At 37.8% G+C, this 22,172-nt stretch overlaps 1 protein-coding gene across 1 annotated transcript; it reads right to left on the bottom strand.

Annotated features, from left to right (window-relative positions):
- Positions 1–1,395: 1,395 nt before the first annotated feature.
- Positions 1,396–4,209, bottom strand: LOC111903444 (mitogen-activated protein kinase kinase kinase 1). The gene is made up of 8 exons (XM_023899218.3): positions 3,163–4,209; positions 3,007–3,091; positions 2,851–2,913; positions 2,614–2,771; positions 2,413–2,485; positions 2,260–2,319; positions 2,078–2,191; positions 1,396–1,941 (listed from the first exon to the last, which is right to left on the bottom strand). Exons 1-8 carry the CDS (start codon positions 4,125–4,127, stop codon positions 1,729–1,731), a joined length of 1,731 nt encoding a protein of 576 aa, XP_023754986.1. The 5' UTR covers positions 4,128–4,209; the 3' UTR covers positions 1,396–1,728.
- Between the last annotated feature and the right edge of the window lie 17,963 nt (positions 4,210–22,172).

Here is a 22,172-nt window from a genome sequence, read left to right as displayed (position 1 = left end):
TATATATATATATATATATATATATATATATATATATATATATACCTCCCCCCTCTCCCAAAACACATACCACCACCTTTATTGAAATCAATATCTCTTCTCCTCCACCTTCTCATCATCATTCCCGTGGGTTAGAATTTTTAGATGAATGTTAAGAAATAAAGGTACAACCCACTAAAGATTTTTCAGTCTCATAACTACAACCTACGATTGGTAAATAAGAAATCGAGTTTGAGCTTTCATCTTCACCCTTGTTTTCCAGAATCTAAAATCTTAAATCACCTCCATTGACCCATCTCCTGCTTCCTTTCATCTTCACCCTTATTTCACTCACTCCTCTTCACAAACAAAACATTCACCCAAAGTTATCAAGTTGAAATCGTTTCAAGCCCTAATTGACTTGTAGCGAGATTCATAATGAGATTGTAGGTGATGGTGGATGAGAGATTTGGGGGAACATATTGGTGATTCTTGGGAGGGATTTTCATGGCTGTAGATGGATTTGATGAATTGTGCGGTTGAAAGATGAGAAGAAGGAGCAACAGTACGTAGATGATGAAGATTGAGAGGATTCACCATTAAATCGACGACGGAGATGGAGAGGTTTCATCTTATTCTTTGCAGATTTGATTTCATCACTAAATAATGGCAGAATTTTTGTTGACATCGAGAATCGAAGTGAGTTTTGGGGGGAGAAGAAACCATTGAAGCATTATCAGTTATTATGGGAAGAAATCATCTCACCACCATCATCAGCCTTGCTCCAACATCTCACCAGTCGAGAAACTTGGCCTTGGGTTGGACGAGTAATCAAGGGTTTCAGATGCTTCGGTGGTTCTCAAATCTGATTTTCAAGATGTAAAAAAATGAGAGGATGTTGGAGTTGATTGATTGGTGGCGGCGTTGGTTTACTATAGTGTGGTGAATTGTAGAGAGAGAGAGAGAGAGAGAGAGAGAGAGAGAGAGAGAGAGAGAGAGAGAGAGAGAGAGAGAGAGAGAGAGAGAGAGAGAGAGAGAGAGAGAGAGAGAGAGAGAGAGAGAGAGAGAGAGAGCTTTTATATATTAAATAATTATATTTAATTTTAAAAAAAATAAATGAAAATATGTGGCAGGGAAATGATGAAAATATCTTATATCTTTTAGTTAACGAATAAAACTTAACGGAGTTAATCTTTAAAAGCATATGTACCATTTATAATATTTTTTAAACCATGAGGACTAAACTTTAGATCTAAAAAAACCACGAGACCATTTATTTTTTTCTTTTCTGAAACACAAATCCAACTACCACTGGAAACTATTTATAAAGAGTTGTAATATCTCTCATTACTCATTAGTTGTCGACTACTTTGTGATTTCTATCATTAGTTATGATAAAGTTCAACACTGAGAACACACAAAAAGATAGAACCATAACTACCAATTTATCTCATTAGTTTACTACTTTCTTATTTCATAAAACAATGTGAATGACTCCCCCATCTACCAAAAAAAAAAACCATAACTACCAAACACAATCACTATTTACAAGATACCACTACAAAACGAGTTGTTTTTCCAGCATTCTCTGATTTGTCACAGGCTCACAGCTCAATCCAATAAGAATCATGTGAGATGTACATCAGATACACATAACAACCATCTAGGTCTAGCTAGTGGGCTGACTTAAAGCCCAATACCCAATATGGTTGTTGAGACTATAACCCTTGACCATTTCTGCAAATATGCTCAAGGTAATCGGGCCCCACATAGTGGAGAAACAGGGCTTAAGTTCATGCACACTGCACTCTTCACAAATGAGTGATTCAATAATTGGAAAGCAGTAGGCCGATTGTTTGGGTTAACTTGTAAGCATTGAAGTATGAAATCCCGGGCCTCTTCAGACAATGTTTTAGGAATGGAAGGTAGTTCGCCTCTACCAATTCTGAATAATGCTTGCATCTACAATAACATAAACTTGGTTAAAAAAAAAAGTAAAAAGAAGAAATATTTGCTAAATATATATAATTCAATTATTTTGAAAGGACTATATAGATTAAAAAAAAAAAGGAAATATTGATGTGAGTGTTGTATGTACCCCTTCTAAGTGGGAGTATGGAACTCGACTTGTTAGCATCTCCAACACAGTACACCCGAGACTCCATATATCGGCTGCAGGTCCATATCCCTTGTTTTTTCGATTATTAACAACCTGGGATGCACAACAAAATTGTTTCAGACACAGACAGCAGACATATGTTATCAAGAGATAGAAATAACCTCGGGTGCCATCCAATATGGAGTCCCCTTGCAAGATTTGATGTCATTTAATTTCGTCGCCTATGATAAAAAAAAAGGTGTTAAATATAGTAGATATATTTATATATACTCATAGAGAAAAAAATAAAATAAATGACTATATGTGGCATTTACCTTTGCCAACCCGAAATCTGCAAGCTTTACAGATCCGCTAACATCGACCAATATATTAGCACATTTTATATCCCTGAAAGATTAATATGAAATTTATATATACATATATATATATATATATATATATATATATATATATATATATATATATATATATATATATATATATATAAATCTTTTAGAAGGAGCATGAAGTTTTACCTATGTACTACATTTCGGTCATGAAGATAACTCAAACCACTCAAAATCTGCCTTGTGTATGTAGACACTTGGGAATCCCGCAAGTGATACTTTTGATAAAGATTTGCTAAAGAACCTTTGGGTACAAGTTCAAGAAAGATGTATAGTTTTCCATCATCCTGAAACACCATCATGTTTTTAGGGTTTAAATGCTTCAAATAGCAAACTAGTTTCATTGATAAGAAATAAGAAGCATACCTTATCTGTCCCAAGGTATCGAACTATGTTATCATGTTGGAATTGACTTAATAAAAATATCTCCTGAAACAATGTGGAATATGAAAACAACTCAATGTGCAGCAAATCAAGGGTCAATGATTATGTAAACCATAAATTATGGTTGTTATAAATCACCTGTTCAAGTTGAAGAATGCTCTGCTGTCCTTGGGTTCCTTGATCAAGCAAGGAGACCTCCTTCACTGCAAAAAAGAATCCATACCTACAAATAAACGTATAAGTTCCTCTCAGGAACTGGAAAGTGAAGATGGAATAGAGAATTGCATCACTTACTCATTGAAGCCTTCATAAACAGTTCCAAACGACCCACTTCCAAGAAAATCGCCCTTCTGCCAGTTTTTGATATTGAACCTCACAGATCCATTTGGTGAAACAAAAAAATCGAGTTCAGGGGTTGCAGTAGAGCAAACATCATCCTCACAATCGGTTGTATCCAAGATAGATTGAGGAAGAATGGATCTTAATGTCATCGTCCCACTTGGCACTGCATTTTTAGCAGCCGGAGGTTTTACATACGCCGCCGTATCTTCAGTTAACGAGCTGATAACTGGAGCAAAACGACGAACTGAAACCCCACCGGAACCAGGATTATCGACAATCACTCGTGGCATAGCAGGAGGACGAGCAAGTAACGGCGGTCGGACACCCTTGATTCTACCTTTACCATTACCTTCCGAACACTCGTTTACACGTTTGATCTCACTGATTCCAGTTCCGATCACAGCATCGCCACCATTTCTACCTCCATTGTCCACCAAAACCCTAACTTCCTCCGCCTTTGTTAATCGCAAATATCCAATATCAAGCTGGACCTCGTCGCAATTAACCGTGGCTGGAGATTCAAAACCCTCCGAGAAATCACTCCTTGGAGATTGATTGGTTGAATCCGGAGTAAAACAACCAAATCTAGAACCAATGAAATAATTACTACCCGTTGGAGAGAAAGCTTTATGAGCTTCCCAATCAGCAGCCGGAATTGCAAAATCTTCCGGCCCAGACAGCCCTAGAGACCGGCAAATCAGGTCGACCTCGCCTTCATTTCCTTCAACCCGGTGACTAATTCCATCCGATAACAAACGAATATCAAGTGATTGAGTTCGATGAGCTGATTGAATATCAAACAAGGGCGAAGACGAAGAAGAAGATGATGAGGTCGATGTAGATGCGTCATAATCGACATTTTTGAATGCATTTCTTCGTTCAAGCCTCCGCCCTAATTGCTTTTGCTTCGCGTACATGTTCTTGTTTCTCTGTTTCTCCGTCGAGAGCTCGCGGTGGCCAGCAATGGATAACGTCTGCGCTAAAATGGTTGACTTTTTTTCTCGTCAAAGTATTATTTATACAAAGCGATTCTACAAAAACTGCCCCTTACGTTTTCAAAGTTGCAAGTTTTAACCCTTGAATTAGATATATGTCTTTTATTAGTTCTTGTAAGAGGTTGGATCCGACTCGACTCCGTCATTTTACTATTTTAGGGTGTTTGATACTTAGCAGCCTTTGATTCGATATTGACTCCTTTGACATATTTCTTACTCAATCAAATTCAGAATTTTGTCTGACTAAGTCATTATTGATTCAATCAACGACTATCAAACCACTTTTTATATATATATATATATATATATATATATATATATATATATATATATATATATAACTTTTTATTTACATGTAATTTCAACATTATTTTGTCATAATCATTGTAATATATTAATAACATGGATTATTATTTTTATATCTAAAAAGTTATTGATTTGCATGTCAAATACTATTTTACATTAATTCAACCATGAAATGACCATGTGACTTTCATTGCCTTGAAGATGAATCTTGAACTACAATTGGTAAAATATGGTATAATCAAATGATTAACGAAGTGTGAGGGTGGTATATGAAAATTACCTATAACATGTGGGGACTTGAATGCAATTTTGTTCCTATTCGAATACCACGGGCGTTTTTTTAACGTCAAATAACTGGCTTGATAACGACTAAAGGTTCTCCAATGAAGATATCAAATAAATTAAGGAAGTGATGCCACGTGGAGCACACTTGAGACTAGAGGATTATGCATGCTGCCAAATGGCAACAGCCAAAAAAAACTTTTGTGGGCCACGTTAGTGTTCGCCTGTTGGGGTTCCACAGCCCATTAATAATATCAAACCCATTAGGTTACTATGTATGTAATTGATTATCTTTTAAATTTATAGAAGAATATTATCTTATTTAGAGTAAATTACTGATTTGGTCTTTGTGGTTTGTTTCACATTTGATCATTAAATTTGTTTAACCTGTTTAAAATAGGATAATATAATTGATAATTACGGTAATTTTTACCATATTATGAATAGGTCAAACAAATTTATTGGTCAAATGTGTACGAAAAAAACATGGTTACCTAAATATGGACAAAAACCAAAGTTTCTTAGCAATTTTGGTAATATTGAACAAGAACCGTCTCAAGGACTGTGCCCTGGGATCAGGCTCCGACAGTCAATGAATAATTAGGTTAAGCTTGGTCTAACTCAGTTTAGTCTCAACTAGTCATTGGTTAGGATGTGTTGCTAGGTCTTTAAAATACATACAACCTAGCCACTTAAGCTTACACAATCTAACCCCTAACTAGTTGGGCTTAAACTGGGTTGGCCCAAGACTTAACCATCTCCTTATACATAAAGACCGGACAACCCAATTTCATGTCACATCAATGGATCTTATGACTACTTGCACTGAACATAAAGAACCCAATTTCATTTCCTCATACACAAAGACCAATCATCACATGTGGTAACCCAAACTATTGTTTGATTGGGGGTTGGGTTGAGGCGGTCATGTTTTGTGCTGAAGGCCCTGCGAGGTTGAAGGCTCTGCGAGGCGGTCCAGTCAGGCCGAAGGTGATTGTGAGACGATAATATCGTATAATCTTTAAACCGAGATATATGAGTTATTTGCGAGTTGGTTATGCATTTATAATGCATAAATACATCTATGACTTGATGTTATAAAATGTGTCGGCGTGTACGATTTGATGAGTAAATAGTGCAAGCATATAAGTCAAAGTTTATCTGTTTCTTTTATCCTAAGAGGGTAAAAGCGATATCTTGGGGCCCTCGATGATTTTTGTGTTGACTTATGTGTTGAGCCCGGTCAGGACTGACTTGATGTGTTCAATTAAGTTCTATGTCAAACGAATCAGAAGTCAGAAAACAAACTATTGGATATTGAGAATTATTATGTTCCATGTTATTGTCCACACGATATCTTGCAGAACGGAGAATTATATGATCCCTTATCTAAAGGACGCGTCATTGACTAGGTCAGAGTTCGACATCGGCTTTTGAGAGTTACGATTGCTAATCAGAATTTAAAGTCGTACTTGCAGTTATAGTTATTAGACTTATCCAAGTGGGAGACTGTTGGATTAGATATCTAAGCTCATAACTATAATTTGTATGTACTTGACCCGATAGTAACACGATCCTTTTAGGTTGCCTTCACCATAGCAATTTGATAAGATGAATTATGGAGAAAGAGGTTAATTTTGATTTATTAATATATTATAAGACTAATATATTAATTGAGAAATCATATTATTTAATTAGTATTGATCATAAATTAATTTGGTGATCAAAAGAGATTGGTTAAATTACGGGGACTGATATTGCAATTATATGATAATTGCAAGTTGGGATTATGGATCCCTGGGAATGGTGGACGAAATTCTATGTGTAGCCCTGTTAGATGCATTTTATATGCATCTTTTAGCACAATTTCCTACGTATTTCATTAAAAAAAGTTCACTAATTCTCGATTATTCTTATGTATTTCGTGTTTCATGATTATTTTGTAGAATACCCGTACTGCTCATGTTTGTTATCACTTTTCAGGGCCATTTGAAGCACATGGATGATTGCGCAAGTTCGGGATGCGTTTGTGGATGCTTAGGAGCTTAATTGGAGTCTAGACCAAGGAAGGATGTCGGGAAATGATCAAGAACTACTTGGAAGGAGGAACAACGATCAAAAGAGCCAAAAAAAAAGTAAACTAGGATCACACCTTGTCTCCTTGCGATCGCAGGTTTGCCCTTGCGATCGCAGGTTTGGCCGCAGGTTGTTTACGAGGTTTTATCAAGCTAAAAAAATTCATCAACTGAGAAAAAAAGAAACATGTGATCACAGGTTGGGCCCTTGAGATCGCAGGTTGGTCAATTTGCATCGAAATGGCAACGTACTTCAATAAATAATCATGTGACACGTTTTTGGGTGATACATGCGATCGCAGGTATGCCCTTTGCGATCGAATGTTCGGCGTTTTGACAGCTAGACGTATAAATTCTGCCTGATACTCTTCCCGTAACCCTAAAATTGGCGATTCCAGGCGATTTTAGGAGTTTTCGAGCAAAGAACACAGATCTAAAGGAGACGATTTGATTCCAATTCATAGTTTAGTAAGATTTATCGTTTAGATTCTATTTCCACTGTTTGTAATCCATTTTTAGCCATGTCAGGCTAAAAACTCAGATTTCAGTTTCGCAAGACGTAACCTTTTCATATAATTAATCAGTAGGAACTTTGTTTGACTATGATTACTGTTTAGTTTGATGAGTTGTGTGTTAAAATTGAATGTTTGATTTTGATTTCAGTTTCTGTTGGCCACTTAAATTATTTGCGAATCATTCTAGTCATCTAATTGTTTAGATCCGTAATTGTCTAGATTAATTAGTAAAAAGTGACAAGTATTAGATTAATTCTGAGCTTAGGGTTAACTCTAATATGAAATGATCAAACAAGTTTTAACGCCTCCGATCTTATGAGAGGTATTGAACTTTACTGGGAATTACATTGTGTCTAATATAACTTTTCTTTATTAGTCAAGAGCTTGTTTGGTTAATTTAGTAAGAAGTTAGGTTTAAATCAAAGAACTTATTTTGATTAAACGATTTTTGTAATAAAGGTCATTAGAGCTTGTTAATGAATCTTAGTACTAGTTTAAACAAGTGCATAGTCAAACATTGTGTTGAAGGTTAATTATATGATTAGGGGAGTCACCGCGAAACTGGAATTGCTTTCTTTTATTTGAATTCTCACCATTTTAAATTAAGTTATTCTTTTGTCATTTTCAATTTCTATTAGTTTAATTTTCAGAACCCCCCCCCCCCCCCCCATTTCTTTGTTTATTGCATTCATCAAGAATTAGATCACATCTTACGCAAAGAGGTGTAAACATTAGGACATGTCTCTGAGGATCCGACCCTGCTTACCTGATAATCTAATTTTTGATCTAGAGATTGAGAAGACTACTAGGAAGCTAAAGAAGGAAGCAAAAATTTAAAAGCAACAAACATGAACCTCAACTTCACCCATACCACAAGGCACTCCCTTGTGGAACGAACCTGAACACTCATTTCAACCTTTTCCAAAAGCACCACCTACCTCACCCGTTAACAGCCCGCTCAAAACATACTCATCATCATCTTCAGACAAACCCGAACTCACAGATTCTTCTAAAACCGAATCAGAATTCATCATGAGTGAAAACGGAGATGAAGCTGAAAAAACTCTCCGTGAGTGGGTAACACTAGAGGTTACCCAGCAGTCCTTGTGTATCACCTTTCCAGAAGCTCGAAATTTTGAGCTCAAATCCGGTTTAATCCATCTGCTGCCCCCATTTCAAGGCCTTGAGAATTGAGATCCTCATAAATTTTTCAAGGAACTCCATGTTGTCTGCTCTGGAATGAAACCCCATGGAGTTACTGAAGACCAGATCAAACTTAGGGTGTTTCCCTTCTCAGTTCAAGATGCAGAAAAGGAGTGGTTATATGACCTTCCATCTGGTTCAATAACAAGCTGGAATGAACTCGCCAAGCTCTTCCTAAAAAAACATTTTCCCGAGGCGAAAGTTTCAAATCTACGCAGAGAGATTTTGGGTATAAAGCAAGGCAAAAGAAAAGCTCTCCACACTTATTGGGAGGGATTCAAGAAGATGTTAGTCTGATGCCCACAACATGGCATTAGTGATTATCAGTTGTATCAGTGTTTCTGCGAAGGATTGATACCTATGGAGAAGCGACTAGTAAATACATCTAGTGGAGGGTCACTTTCAGACATAACACCAATAGAGATCAGGGCATTAATAGAGAAGGTGGCCAATGAATCAAAACATTCAGCAACTGAGGAAGAGTGGTACCCAGATCATCCAAGAGGAGTTAAGGAAATAAGCAATGCCCACCTGTAATCCCATATTTCAGAATTGACTAAAGTTGTCCTTTTGTTGACAAAAGAAAAAGGTATATAGCCAAAGGTCAAACCTTGCGGGGTCTGCTGCAAAACCGGGCACCCAACTGATATGTGCCCAATACTTCAAGAAGATAATGAAACTGTGTAAGCTATGGGAGGATTTCAGCAAAGGTCATTTGATCAACATCTCAGAAACCAAGCTTGGGGAGGGCCCCAAAATAACAATTTCCAGCCAAGACCTCAACAGAATTTTCAACAAAGAAACCAATATCAAGCTCCACCCGAGTTTCAACAATCTTTTCAGCAAAATCAGCACCAGAGCAATTTTCAGCAACCACTTGTTCAGTCACAAGCTAGTAGTTCCAGCATGTCTTTGGAAGACATAGTTAAAAGTCTTGCTACCAGTACCTAATATTTCCAGAAGGAAACAAAGTCCAACATCAAAAACTCTGGAGCAGCAGGTATCACAACTCACGAACTCCATGAGCAAACTAGAAGCACAAACCCATAGAACATTCCCATCTCAAACTGAGAAAAACCCAAAGCACAATGTTTGTCCTGTCACCCTCATAAGTGGTAAGAACTACAAAGGACCAGATCCGCAAGAAGATGAGGAAGAAGAGATCGTGATTGAGCAAGAATCTGAGGCAACTGAAGAGGTGTAGAAAAACGATGGAAAATGCTGAAGCTAAAGTAAAAATCATCCCTCCTCCTTTTCCCTCAAGACTAAAAAACACGAAAAAAGAAAAGGAAGATAAAGAGATTATGGATTTCTTCAGAAAGGTTGAGGTAAATGTTCCCCTTCTTGATGCAATTAAACAACTACCCTGATATGCTAAATTTTTAAAAGAGTTGTGTACTTCAAAAAGAAAATTAAAAGGAAACGAAACAGTTAAAGTAAGCGAGAATGTTTCAGCTGTTTTACAAAAAATGCTACCCCCAAAGTGTAAGGATCCAGGAGTATTTACTATTCCTTGCAAGTTGGGGAACCTTTTAGTGCCAAGAGTTATGTTGGAGTTAGGAGCTTTTATAAATGTTTTACCTTATTCCCTTTTTTAAACTATCGGGGTAGGGCCTTTAAAAAGAACAGGAGTCATCATTCAGTTAGCTGATCGTTCTCTGGTACACCCAAAAGGTGTACTGGAAGACATTTTGGTTCAAGTGAATGAACTCATATTCCCAGCTGATGTCTATGTTTTGGATATGGGAGATGACGACTCACCAAACTCAGGTTTCATTCTTTTAGGGAGACCATTTTTAAAAACTGTCAGAACCAAAATAGATGTTTATGATGGTACCCTTTCAATGGAATTTGATGGTGAAGTTATCAACTTCAATATTTATGATGCCATGCGTTACCCTGATGATGTTTCAACCCTTAATTTCATTGATGTAATTGAACCATTATCTACAGAATATTTTAAGATTACTAACCGTGAGTCACTAGCATTAGTGCTCCATAAAAAATTGTCTATTAATGCAGCTTAGGTTATATCAGAAAATTATGTGGTTGATAGAGAAGTTCAAGAGATGGCAGCTCATTTGGACCAACAGAGAAAGTCGAGGTATGGTACCCAAACTCTTAAATTACCAATTTCTAACTCCAATCTATTTCCTTATGTAGTGCAAGCCCCCATCTTGGAGTTGAAGACACTTCCAAAACACCTGAACTATGCATATCTTGGGGAAAAAGAAACATTACCAGTTATCATATCCAACAAGCTGTCAGAAAAAGAAGAGTAAGAGTTGATCAGAATTTTGAAGGAGTATAAAAGCGCAATTGGGTGGACTATTGCAGACATTAAAGGACACAACCCGTCTCTATGCATGCACAAAATTTTGATGGAAGAAGATTATAAGCCATCACGAGAAGCCCAACGCAGATTAAACCCACCAATGATGGAGACGGTTAAAAAACAAATTATGAAGTTACTGGATGTTGGGATGATATACCCAATTTCTGACAGCAAGTGGGTCTACCTAGTTCAAGTTGTTCATAAGAAGGCCGGAGTGACAGTGGTAGAGAACAAGGAAGGAGATATGGTTCCAACTCGAGTTCAGAATGGATGGCGCGTTTGCATTGACTACAGAAAATTAAACGCAACCACCCGGAAAGATCATTTTCCTCTCACATTCATAGATCAGATGCTAGAGAGGCTTGCTGGAAAATCCCACTACTGCTTCTTGGATGGATTTTGAGGTTTCCATCAGATTCCATTTGCTCCAGAAGACTAGGAGAAAACGACTTTCACCTGCCCTTTCGGGACATTCGCGTGTAGGCGTATGCCATTCGGACTCTACAACGCACCCGCTACCTTTCAAAGGTGTATGGTTAATATATTTTTTTAGTATGTCGAAAATACCATAGAAGTCTTCATGGATGATTTTACCGTCTATGGAGACTCCTTTGATATTTGTTTAAAAAAACTCACAAAAATTTTACAAAGATGTATAGAAACAGACCTGGTCTTATATTTTGAAAATTATCACTTTATGGTTGACCAAGGTCTGATTCTTGGACATATTGTTTCAAAAAGAGGTTTGGAAGTCGATAAAGCAAAAATAGATGTTATAAAGAGCTTACCATACCCGAAGAATGTTCGGGTAATGCGTTCCTTTCTTGGCCATGCAGGGTTTTACAGGAGGTTTATAAAAGATTTTTCAAAGATACCAGTTCCCATGTGTCAGTCATTACAAAGAGACACTGAATTTGACTTTAATGAAGATTGCAAGAAAGCTTTTGATGAGCTGAAAAATCTTCTTACTTCTGCCCCCATCATTCAGCCCCAGATTGGAGTTTACCATTCGAGATAATGTGTGACGCCAGTAACACTGCTGTTGGAGTTGTTCTAGGACAGAGAAAAGACCGGGTCCCCCATGTTATATATTATGCATCAAAGACTTTAGACAACACCCAAGAAAATTACTCCACCACTAAAAAAGAGTTGCTGTCAATTGTTTTTGCATTGGAAAAATTCAGACAATATTTGTTGGGCACAAAAGTCATAATCTTCTCGGATCACGCAGCCATTCGGTACCTTTTTGCCAAAAAGGACTCAAAGCCAAGGTTGATTAGATGCATTTTGCTGCTACAGGAATTTGATATAGAGATTAGGGACAAAAATGGGAAAGAGAATTTGGTAGTTGATCATTTGAGCCGACTCACCCCACCTGAAGACCCGACACCGATCCGCGAACACATTTCCTGACGAGCATTTATTCGCTATTCAGAACCCTCCTTGGTTTGCTGATATAGTAAACTACTTGGTTTCCAGAGAACTCCCTTCAGATTTTACCTGAGCTCATAAAGATAAAATAAAGAAGGAGGCGAAAAGATATGTTTGGGACGAGTCGTATCTATGGAAACACTATGCTGATCAGGTGATTAGAAGATGTGTGCCTCAAGATGAAGTCAAGTCAATCCTGAATTTCTGCCATTCATAAGTTTGTGGAGGGCATTATGGTCCATAACAAATCGCACGCAAGGTCTTGGACAGCGGTCTTTATTGGCCTCATATTTTTCGTGACTCTTTTCTATTTTGCAAAACCTATGAAAGATGTAAAATGATTGGGTCTTTGACATCTCATAATCAGATGCCACTTACTCCAATCTTAATATGCGAAATCTTTGACGTTTGGGGTATAGATTTCATGGGTCTGTTTCTGCCTTCTTTCGGGTTTGTGTACATCTTAATTGTTGTGGATTACGTGTCCAAATGGGTCGAGGCAAAAGCTACACGAACCAACGATGCCAAGGTTGTGGTTGATTTTGTTAAGACAAATATATTTGCTAGGTTTAGGACACCAAAAGCCTTTATTAGTGATCGGGGTACGCATTTCTGCAACCGCACCCTCGAAGCAGTCCTCAAGAAATATGGTGTCACACATTGGGTATCCACAACATATCACCCGCAAACCAATGGGCAGGCTGAAGCTTCAAACATACATATTAAGGGCAATATAGAGAAAACCATCAATCCAGTCAAGAAAGATTGGAGTATTCGATTGGATGATGCGTTATGGGCTCACCGGACAACATACAAGACTTCTATCGGTATGTCACCATATCGAATAGTTTTTGGCAAACCTTGTCAATTGTCGGTTGAATTGGAGCATCGAGCATATTGGGCTATCAAAAATTTGAATATGAGCATGGATGAAGTTGGCACGAAAAGAAGATTGGATATCCAAGAGTTAGAAGAAATCTGGAACGATGCGTACGAGAACGAAGCAATCTATAAGGAGAATACAAAAGCTTTTCACGACAAGATGATCTCGCGAAAGGTATTCACTACCGGTCAAAAGGTACTCTTATATCACTCTCGTTTCAAACTTATTTACGGTAAATTGAGGTCTCGTTGGGTGGGCCTTTTGTTGTTACTAACGTGTTTGATCATGGTGCTATAGAAATTAAGAGTGAACAAACAGGAAATATTTTTAAGGTAAATGGTCACCGTCTCAAACCATTTTATGAAGGGTTTCAAGTTACAAATGAAGAAGTGGAGGTAGTCGAGGTCCCGACTTACCGCAATTGAGGAAACCAAGTAACAATGTCGAGCCAACGACAATAAAAACGGGCAGCTTACCGGGAGGCAACCCGGGCATTTGTTTTGATTTCGTTTTTGCAACTTCTTTTTAATTTTTTTTGTTTTTTTAGCTATTTAGGTCGTCCTTTTTTAACTGAATCGTGTTTTTAAAATAAGACGTAACAGAGAGGATTTGAAAAAAGTTGAAAAATATAGTTTTGGTGGAACTTGCAACCGCAAGCCCAGTCTTTGCGATCGCAGGTTATACATTTTGGGGTCGCAGGTAGTCATCGAGGTTTTTTTAGAACTGTTTTCACGAAAATAGCAAACATGCGATCGCAGGTTCCCCCTTGCGATCGCATGTATCAATTTTTAGAGTCTGGAACACTTTTGAACAATTTTAAAAGCGATTGAAGTACTTTTCTCAAAACCTGCGATCGCAGGTTTACCCCTTGCGATCGCATGTATCGGTTTTTTTTACCTGCAACATATTTGAACATTAAATGATCGAATCTTGCACTTTTCTCAAAACCTGTAATCACAGGTCTAGCCCTTGCGATCGCATGTATAACAGTTTCACATCTAGACGTTAGCTTGCCTCGAAAAAAGAGCCCAACGGTCAAATTTTCAAAATTTGCGATCGCAGGTTACCCCCCTGCGATCGCATGTATCCGTTTCTTGTCATATAGTCGTTACTTGTCTCGAGAAAAGTGACAACAATCAAATTTTAGAAACCCGCGATCGCATGTTCCCCCCTTGCGGTCGCAGGTTGGGTTTTTGCTATAAATATCGATCGCAACCTCATTTGTAACCACCACACTCCATAAATTCTCTCTGAAATCCATTATATTTTCGAGTTCTTTCACCAACAAACACTCAAATCATTCATTTTTTCTTCCAAATCAAGAAAATAAGGTATCAATCTCTTCTATTTTACTCCTACAACATCTATACGGTAACGAAATCATGTTTTCATGGTTGAAATTCTCTAAAAATCTCATTTTGTTCATTTGAAATTTGAATTTTTTGTGATTTTCTTTTTCAGATCTACATTCCGTTAGTCATCCGCAGTCCACAAAAAGTAGAAACGTTTGCTCACGATGCAATTCAGAAGAGATTCATCCGAACGGAATTTCAAAAATCAAAATATTTTTTGGCACAAAATATATACTGCTGCTCAGCGTACAGTCAGGTATTTTCGTTCTGAAACTGAGTTTCTGTTTTTGTTATATATTTGTGCGATCGTTTGGGAGTAGTTAGAAATACTTATTTTTGCTTTATCATTATTATTTTTACCTGAAAATTATGCCTACCTTGTCCCAATTTTCCTTGCAAAATGCCCCCAAGACCTTCCCGTTCACGCAGACAGGTTGACACCTCAGACCCGTTATACATTGTCCAGGTGGACAATGTCACTATGGAGTTAGGTTCAGAGGCCGCAGTCGACTGTTACCAGCGACTTCTTGACCGCGAGATTTTGCCACAGGTCTGGGCCCCTAGCCGCACCTTAATGCAGGAACTTCGTACTTATGATGGTGTTCGCACTCTTTTTGCCAATATTGGTTGGGAGCGCATATTATCTGTAGATTTTGGCACTTGTACCCTATTGACTTGAGAGTTTTTAGCCACGCTTAGTGAGATAAATCATGAGGGAAACATAGATTTTCGCATTTTTAGCACCCCCCACACCATTCACGTCAACCATTTATGTGCTATCTTCCATACTCCCATCACTAGTTTATCCCACCCCACCCCCGCTTTTGACGTACGCGAGTTTTGGTACTCCATTACCGGTTTGGAGTCTTATAATTCAGCCTCATCCGTACAGACTAGCATCGTGCACCTTGTTCTCAAAATTGCATTGAAAATTATATGTTATATCATTTATGCACATATTGAGACTGCGAAATCCGGTAAAGCCAAGCTTTTTCTTTTGTGGTGCATGATCACCGGGTCATACCGTCCACATTTTGGTGATATTAACATTAAACGGTTCCATAGAGTTATAACTTTTCGCACTGGCGGTGCAATTCTTTGTGGTGGTTTGATTTATGTCATTGCCCGCTCCCCCGCGCCGCAATCTCCTCCGGAGTACACCTTCTTTACAGGTGATTCTTTTCGTCTGACCCTGCAGAACTTTCGGGCTATGCACATGCTTCGTACTGTCCCAGGTGGGTGTGTTTGGATGCGGGGTCGCTCCACGTATTTCAAGGTCACTGGACCTGATGACATCGCTCTCGTTGACCCCATTAGCGAGACTATGTGGGTGCTTCCTTCGAACATCCCACCACCTCCTTTCCAACGTAGGACACAGCAGGCCCAACACCCACAGTCTGATCGACCATCTTCATCCACTCAGCACCCAGACTACACAGATGCCACACCCATATCCTTTAGCCCGCCTGATCCTATGCAGACTGACTTTCACGATCAGCCCTACCCACCCATCCATCTCACCCCACCCCAACTCTCCCTTCACTTACCAGCATTATCTTGACCTCCGTGGGGATATTGCTTCCCTTTAGCAGACGATGAATGGTCTTCGCCTCGACTATCAACAATATAGCACTCAGGTCACCAACTATCGTGACGAGCTCTTAGGTCTGCGCGACGATTTCGACGATTTCCGCGACGAGTTCTTCCGTCGCTATGCTCCCCCGCCCGAGTAGTCGTCTTCCACTCCTCCCTAAGCATTGAGGACAATGCTTAATTTTAAGCTTGGGGAGGGGATTTCCTATCTTTTTGTAAAAAGTTTATATTTTGTTATTTTAAAAAAAATAAAAAAATAGGAAAGTTTAAAAAATCCAAAAAGATTTTTCATTTATGTTTCTTTTCTTTGTCATTTTATTTCTTCCTAGTTTTTTGTAAAATATTTTCATTTTGTTGCATTCTGAATTTGCATAAAAAAATAAAAATAAAAATAAAATTTTACAAGATGATGACACTCTTTACATACGATATCTCCATGAAGTGGGATATTGAGAATTGAAAATGAAAAAAATCCGAAGCGACTTGATTGTTATTGGAAGTGTTGAATCAGCTGTCATAACCAGGGGACACAAGACACTGTGATTCGAGACCTCGGCCTTAGATAATAAAAAAATAGCGTACTGAAACGTTTTTAGGTGGTAATAACAGCTCTAGGATGATTTGCTTATTAATGTTTTAAAATAATCTTTATCGACAACTATGAACCAACAGAATATGGCCCTATTTGTTGATACGCGTTACCCTCGTGATAGCAGAGAGATTAAGTATCAGATCCACATAGTCAAAATGAAGAAAGGGTACAACGTTATATCTAGTACCTAAATCAAAGAGTTTCAAGCGCTCAATTGAAGAAACTTCAAGAAAAATAAAAAAAGAGATTGAAGAAATCAAGCTCAAAACGAAGTATAAATCAAAGTTCAATCAAGTTAGAAACCGTTCCAAAGTTACATATGGCGAATAAAGAACTGTGTGATATGATACTTGTGGCTCTCGAAAAAGTGAAAGCATAGAGCTCGGGCTCCTACGAGGGTTGGCCCTCGCTGCTTCGGCGAAAGCTGATTTGGTCGTGCGGATTCTTAAGGATGCGTCGATTCTGATTCTTGGCCATCTCGTCTTAAGGACATGAGATCCGGACTATGTTATTTTCGCTCATAAAACTAATTAAGGTACAAAGTTTAAATAAAACTAGAGTTGGATTATTGTGTTACACCGTTTTGTGGTCTTCCTTACTTTGGGAGTCTGTGATACATGAAAGATAGCAAGATGGTTGCTTTGTTGTTAGTGATTGGAGTCCATTATCGATGTAAAGTCTGATACTAATATATATATATATATATATATATATATATATATATATATATATATATATATATATATATATATATATATATATATATATAAGGCATGTTTCATTTTAGATGTTCGTTTTTCATTTGCATACTATTTTAGTTCATTGTTCATCTTTGCATGCATGTTTTATGTTTAACTTTGGTAGTTCTTATTATTTAGGTTTTCGTTTTTTTTGTTTTAGTTAACGTGTGTCTAGGTTGTCTAGTTATTACCTTTAGCCCTAATTCCGTTTATAAAGTTATCATTTCCTTACTTGAGGGCAAGTAAGGTCTAAGCTTGGGGAGGTTTGTTAGATGCATTTTATATGCATCTTTTAGCACAATTTCCTACATATTTCATTATAAAAAGTTAACTAATTCCCGATTATTCTTATGTGTTTCGTGTTTCATGATTATTTTGTAGAATGCACGTAGTGCTCACGTTTGTTATGACTTTTCAAAGCCATTTGGAGCACATGGATGATTGCGCAAGTTCGGGATGCGTTTGTAGATGCTTAGGTGCTTAATTGGAGTCTAGACCAAGGAAGGATGTCGGGAAATGATCAAGAACTGCTTGGAAGGAGGAACGATGATCAAAAGAGCCAAAAAAGTAACCTACGATCACACCTTGTCTCCTTGCGATCGCAGGTTGTTTACGAGGTTTTGTCGAGCCAAAAAATTCTTCAGCTGAGAAAAAAAGAAACATGTGATCGCAGGTTGGTCAATTTGCGTCGAAATGGCAACGTAATTCATTAAAAAATCTCATGACACGTTTTTGGGTGATACATGCGATCGTAGGTATGCACTTTGTGATCGCATGTTCGGCGTTTTAACAGCTAGACGTATAAATATTGCCTGATACTCTTCCAGTAACCCTAAAATTGGCGATTCCTGGCGATTCAGAGGCGATTTTCGGAGTTTTCGAGTGAAGAACGCAAATCTAAAGGAGATGATTCGATTCCAATTCATAGTTTAGTAAGATTTATCGTTTAGATTCTATTTCCATTGTTTGTAATCCGTTTTTAGCCATGTCAGGCTAAAACTCATATTTCAGTTTCGCAATACATAACCTTTTCGTATGATTAATCATTAGGCATTATGTTTGACTATGATTATTGTTTAGTTTGATCAGTTATGTGTTAAATTGAATGTTTGATTTTGATTTCAGTTTCTGTTGGCCACTTAAATTGTTTGTGAATCATTCTAGTAATCTAATTGTTTAGATCCGTAATTGTCTAGATTAATTAGTAAAAAGTGACAAGTATTAGATTAATTCTGAGCTTAGGGTTAACTCTAATATGAAATGATCAAACAAGTTTTAACGCTTCCGAGCTTATAAGAGGTATTGAACTTTACTGGGAATTACACTGTGTCTAATGCAACTTTTCTTTATTAGTCAAGAGCTTGTTTGGTTAATTTAGTAAAAAGTTAGGTTTAAATCAAAGAACTTATTTTGATTAAACGATTTTTGTAATAAAGTTCATTAGAGCTTGTTAATGAATCTTAGTACCAGTTTAAACAAGTGTATAGTTAAATATTGTGTTTAAGGTTAATTATATGATTAGGGGAGTCACCGCGAAACTAGAATTGCTTTCTTTTATTTGAATTTTCACCATTTTAAATTCAGTTATTCTTTTGTCATTTTCGATTTCTATTAGTTTAATTTTCAGAAATACCCCCCCCCCCTTTCTTTGTTTATTGCATTCATCAAGAATTAGATCACATCTTACGCAAAGAAGGGTAAACATTAGGACGTGTCCCTGAGGATCTGACCCTACTTACTTGTACTACATGTTAGTGCAATAAAGAAGTTTATTTACTATTTTTATTTGTTTAAATCGTCTACGACAGCAGTCTTAACACGCTTACATAGATTTCGTCCAAAGGGGGCCTTCTGGAAGGATCTACTGGACTGCTTAAGGCTTAAGCAATCAGATTAGGGTTTTACCTGAAACCCTAGTAGCTCAAATATATAAGGAACCTCTTGGCTCCTTGAAATCGGCCAATGCATTAAGCAAGAGAACCCTAGCTGATTTTTAAAGCCTCACCCTCTATCTCATATTCTTCCAATTGCTACTTGGTGTTTGTGACTTATTAGAGGTGCAACAATTGAGGAACTAGGCTCTTGAAGGTCAAGATCTACAAGCTACAAGGAAAAGGTATTCATCTAACTTTGTTCTAGTTATAATTTTCGAAAATTGTATGCTAGACTAGGGTTTATGCTCTGGATAATAATTTGCACGTATAACTTGAGAAAAACCTAGATCCAAAGCATTAGGGTTACATGTACACCATATGAATGTTGTAGTGCTCAAAACCAATCAAAATCATCATATCAAAATAGTGTATCAAAGTCACATGTCTAAATATCAGAGTCTAAACATCCCAGGCTAGACAAATGGTGTGTGCACTGCAATCATCCCGAGCTCTTCCCCTTGCTCACAGAAGTACCTAAAACCAAAACTGAAATTGTAAGCACGAAACTTAGTGAGTCTCCCTAAACTATTGCATACCATACACATAAACACATAATAGCATACATTGGGCCTTACCCACTAGATCGGGCCCCGCCCGACATTGGATGAGTCCGACATCGGACAGAAGCCCGACATCGGATTGAAGTCCGGTATACATATAACATATCAATAAGCATATAACATAAACACATAACATAAGCATATAAACATTCCTCGGGCTTACCCCGACATCAGACCGAATCCCGAAACATATAACACATAACACATAAGCTAAACATTCATCGGACTTACCCCGACATTGGACCGAAGCCTGGAACATATAACATACACATACAAGAATCAAGAAAACATCAAGCATACAAAGTATTCCTTGGGCTTGCCCTGACATCGGACCGAAGTCTGAAAGCATACAATCTACATCGAGCTAACCCCGACATCGGATCGAAGTCCGAAATACGCTAACATACATAAACGGGCCAACATTGGTGCCTTCGACCCATTCCTACTGGAGGAAAACTCACCTCACAAAGCTGGCTGCTGAATCTCTCGGTAAGGAATCTCTATTGGCTGCTTCTGCGACTCCCCAACTAACATCATCACAATAACACTTAATCAATATCCAAAATCTTTCTTACGGTAAAATGACTACTTTACCCCTGGTCAAAGACAACGTTATGGTCAAAGTCAACATTTTGGGTTGACCCAACTCGCTGAGTTGACCTATCAACTCGTCGAGTCCTATAAATCAGAAGTCTTGAAATCGCGATCCAACTTGTTGAGTCACCCCCTGGCTCGCCGAGTTCCTCTATACTCGTAGTCGCGATAAAAATAGTCAACTCATTGAGTCCCTCCTCAGACTCATCGAGTTCTACCTGGTACAGAATCGGGACCAAAACGACTCAACTCGTCGAGTTCCTCTATGGAATCGACGAGTTCCTTAGTCTGTTTGGGCTTTCTAAAAAGAATTAAGCCCCTGCTTTTCAGATCAAAGATTCTTATATCTCATGCATACTGAAAAACGTCCTTTTAAGGGTAAAGTTTCCACCTTTACCCGTTAATAGCCCTGCTTCATGGGTTTAGCTCAAACCCTAAACCTTTAGGACCTAGATCTTGGTCCACAAGCCATCCATACTCCAAACTAAGGCATATTAATTGAGATCCAAACTCTACGCACTGCATGAACACATAAAGTTCCTAACTTTCTCCCCATGCATGGCCTTTTGAAGCTTAAAAGGCTAAAATGGCAACTTATAGATTTCATGGGGCTTCCATAGCCATAAAGTTTGCTTCTTTATGCCATGTGAGCCCCTCAAGGTCATAGATTTGAACGTATATCCACTTGGGATGTCCACATCCCAAATATCATGTTTCTTGAACCAAAAACCCCATAAAATGATAACAAGGAGATCTACACAAGCTATTAAGCAAGTTTGAGACTTGCTTACCAGAATGAAGAGGATGAGATGTTGTTTCTGTATCTACTAGCTTTCTTATGAATCTCCAAGCTCCTCCTTCTTCAACAAGCTTCAAAACACATAATATTCACTCAAAAACAACTCACAAGCTCATACAAGGCTGGGAACACAATCGACTTTAATGAGGCTGGGAACACAATCGACTTTTTATGTCATTGATTTTGTCTCATGTATTTGTTGTGTGAAGTATGTGTGTATGATTATGTATACTCGTTGCATGAAGTATGCTTACGATTATGCACTACTAGAAAAAAGACCTTTAATGACGCACTTTTTACGACACGCGATAATTAACGATACGCAAAAGGACTTGCCCTTAAAATAGTGTCATTTCTCCAAAAAATTTAAGGATTTACGTCACGCTTTATTGCGTGCCCTTAATTTAGTGTCTCAAGAAAAAAAATTGAAAACACGGAGGGCGCTTTATCTTAAACGCGCGTCGTCTGTACCTGTCGCTTTATAATTTTAATGAAGCACACTTTTAGTAGACAAGGGGGGAAATGAAATCCCCAAAATTTTGAAAACCCGCCTTTTTTTTTCTATCTTCTATCTATCTTTCATCTTCAACCTAACAAGGACGAGCATTGCACTCTTGATTTCCCTAACTCTTTCTCATTTTCTGATTCAAACTTGAAAGAATCGAAAAAAAATCTATCAATTTTGAAGCCTAAAGAATCACAACCCCCTATCAAATTTGAAAAAAAAATCTATCAATTTTGAACACAGACCTACCCACAATGTTTTTCACCGG

The sequence above is a fragment of the Lactuca sativa genome, chromosome 9, assembly GCF_002870075.4.
Source record: "Lactuca sativa cultivar Salinas chromosome 9, Lsat_Salinas_v11, whole genome shotgun sequence".
NCBI lineage: Eukaryota > Viridiplantae > Streptophyta > Magnoliopsida > Asterales > Asteraceae > Lactuca > Lactuca sativa.
The sequence above is the reverse complement of the archived record's forward strand: the minus strand, read 5'-3'. Positions and strand labels throughout refer to the sequence as shown.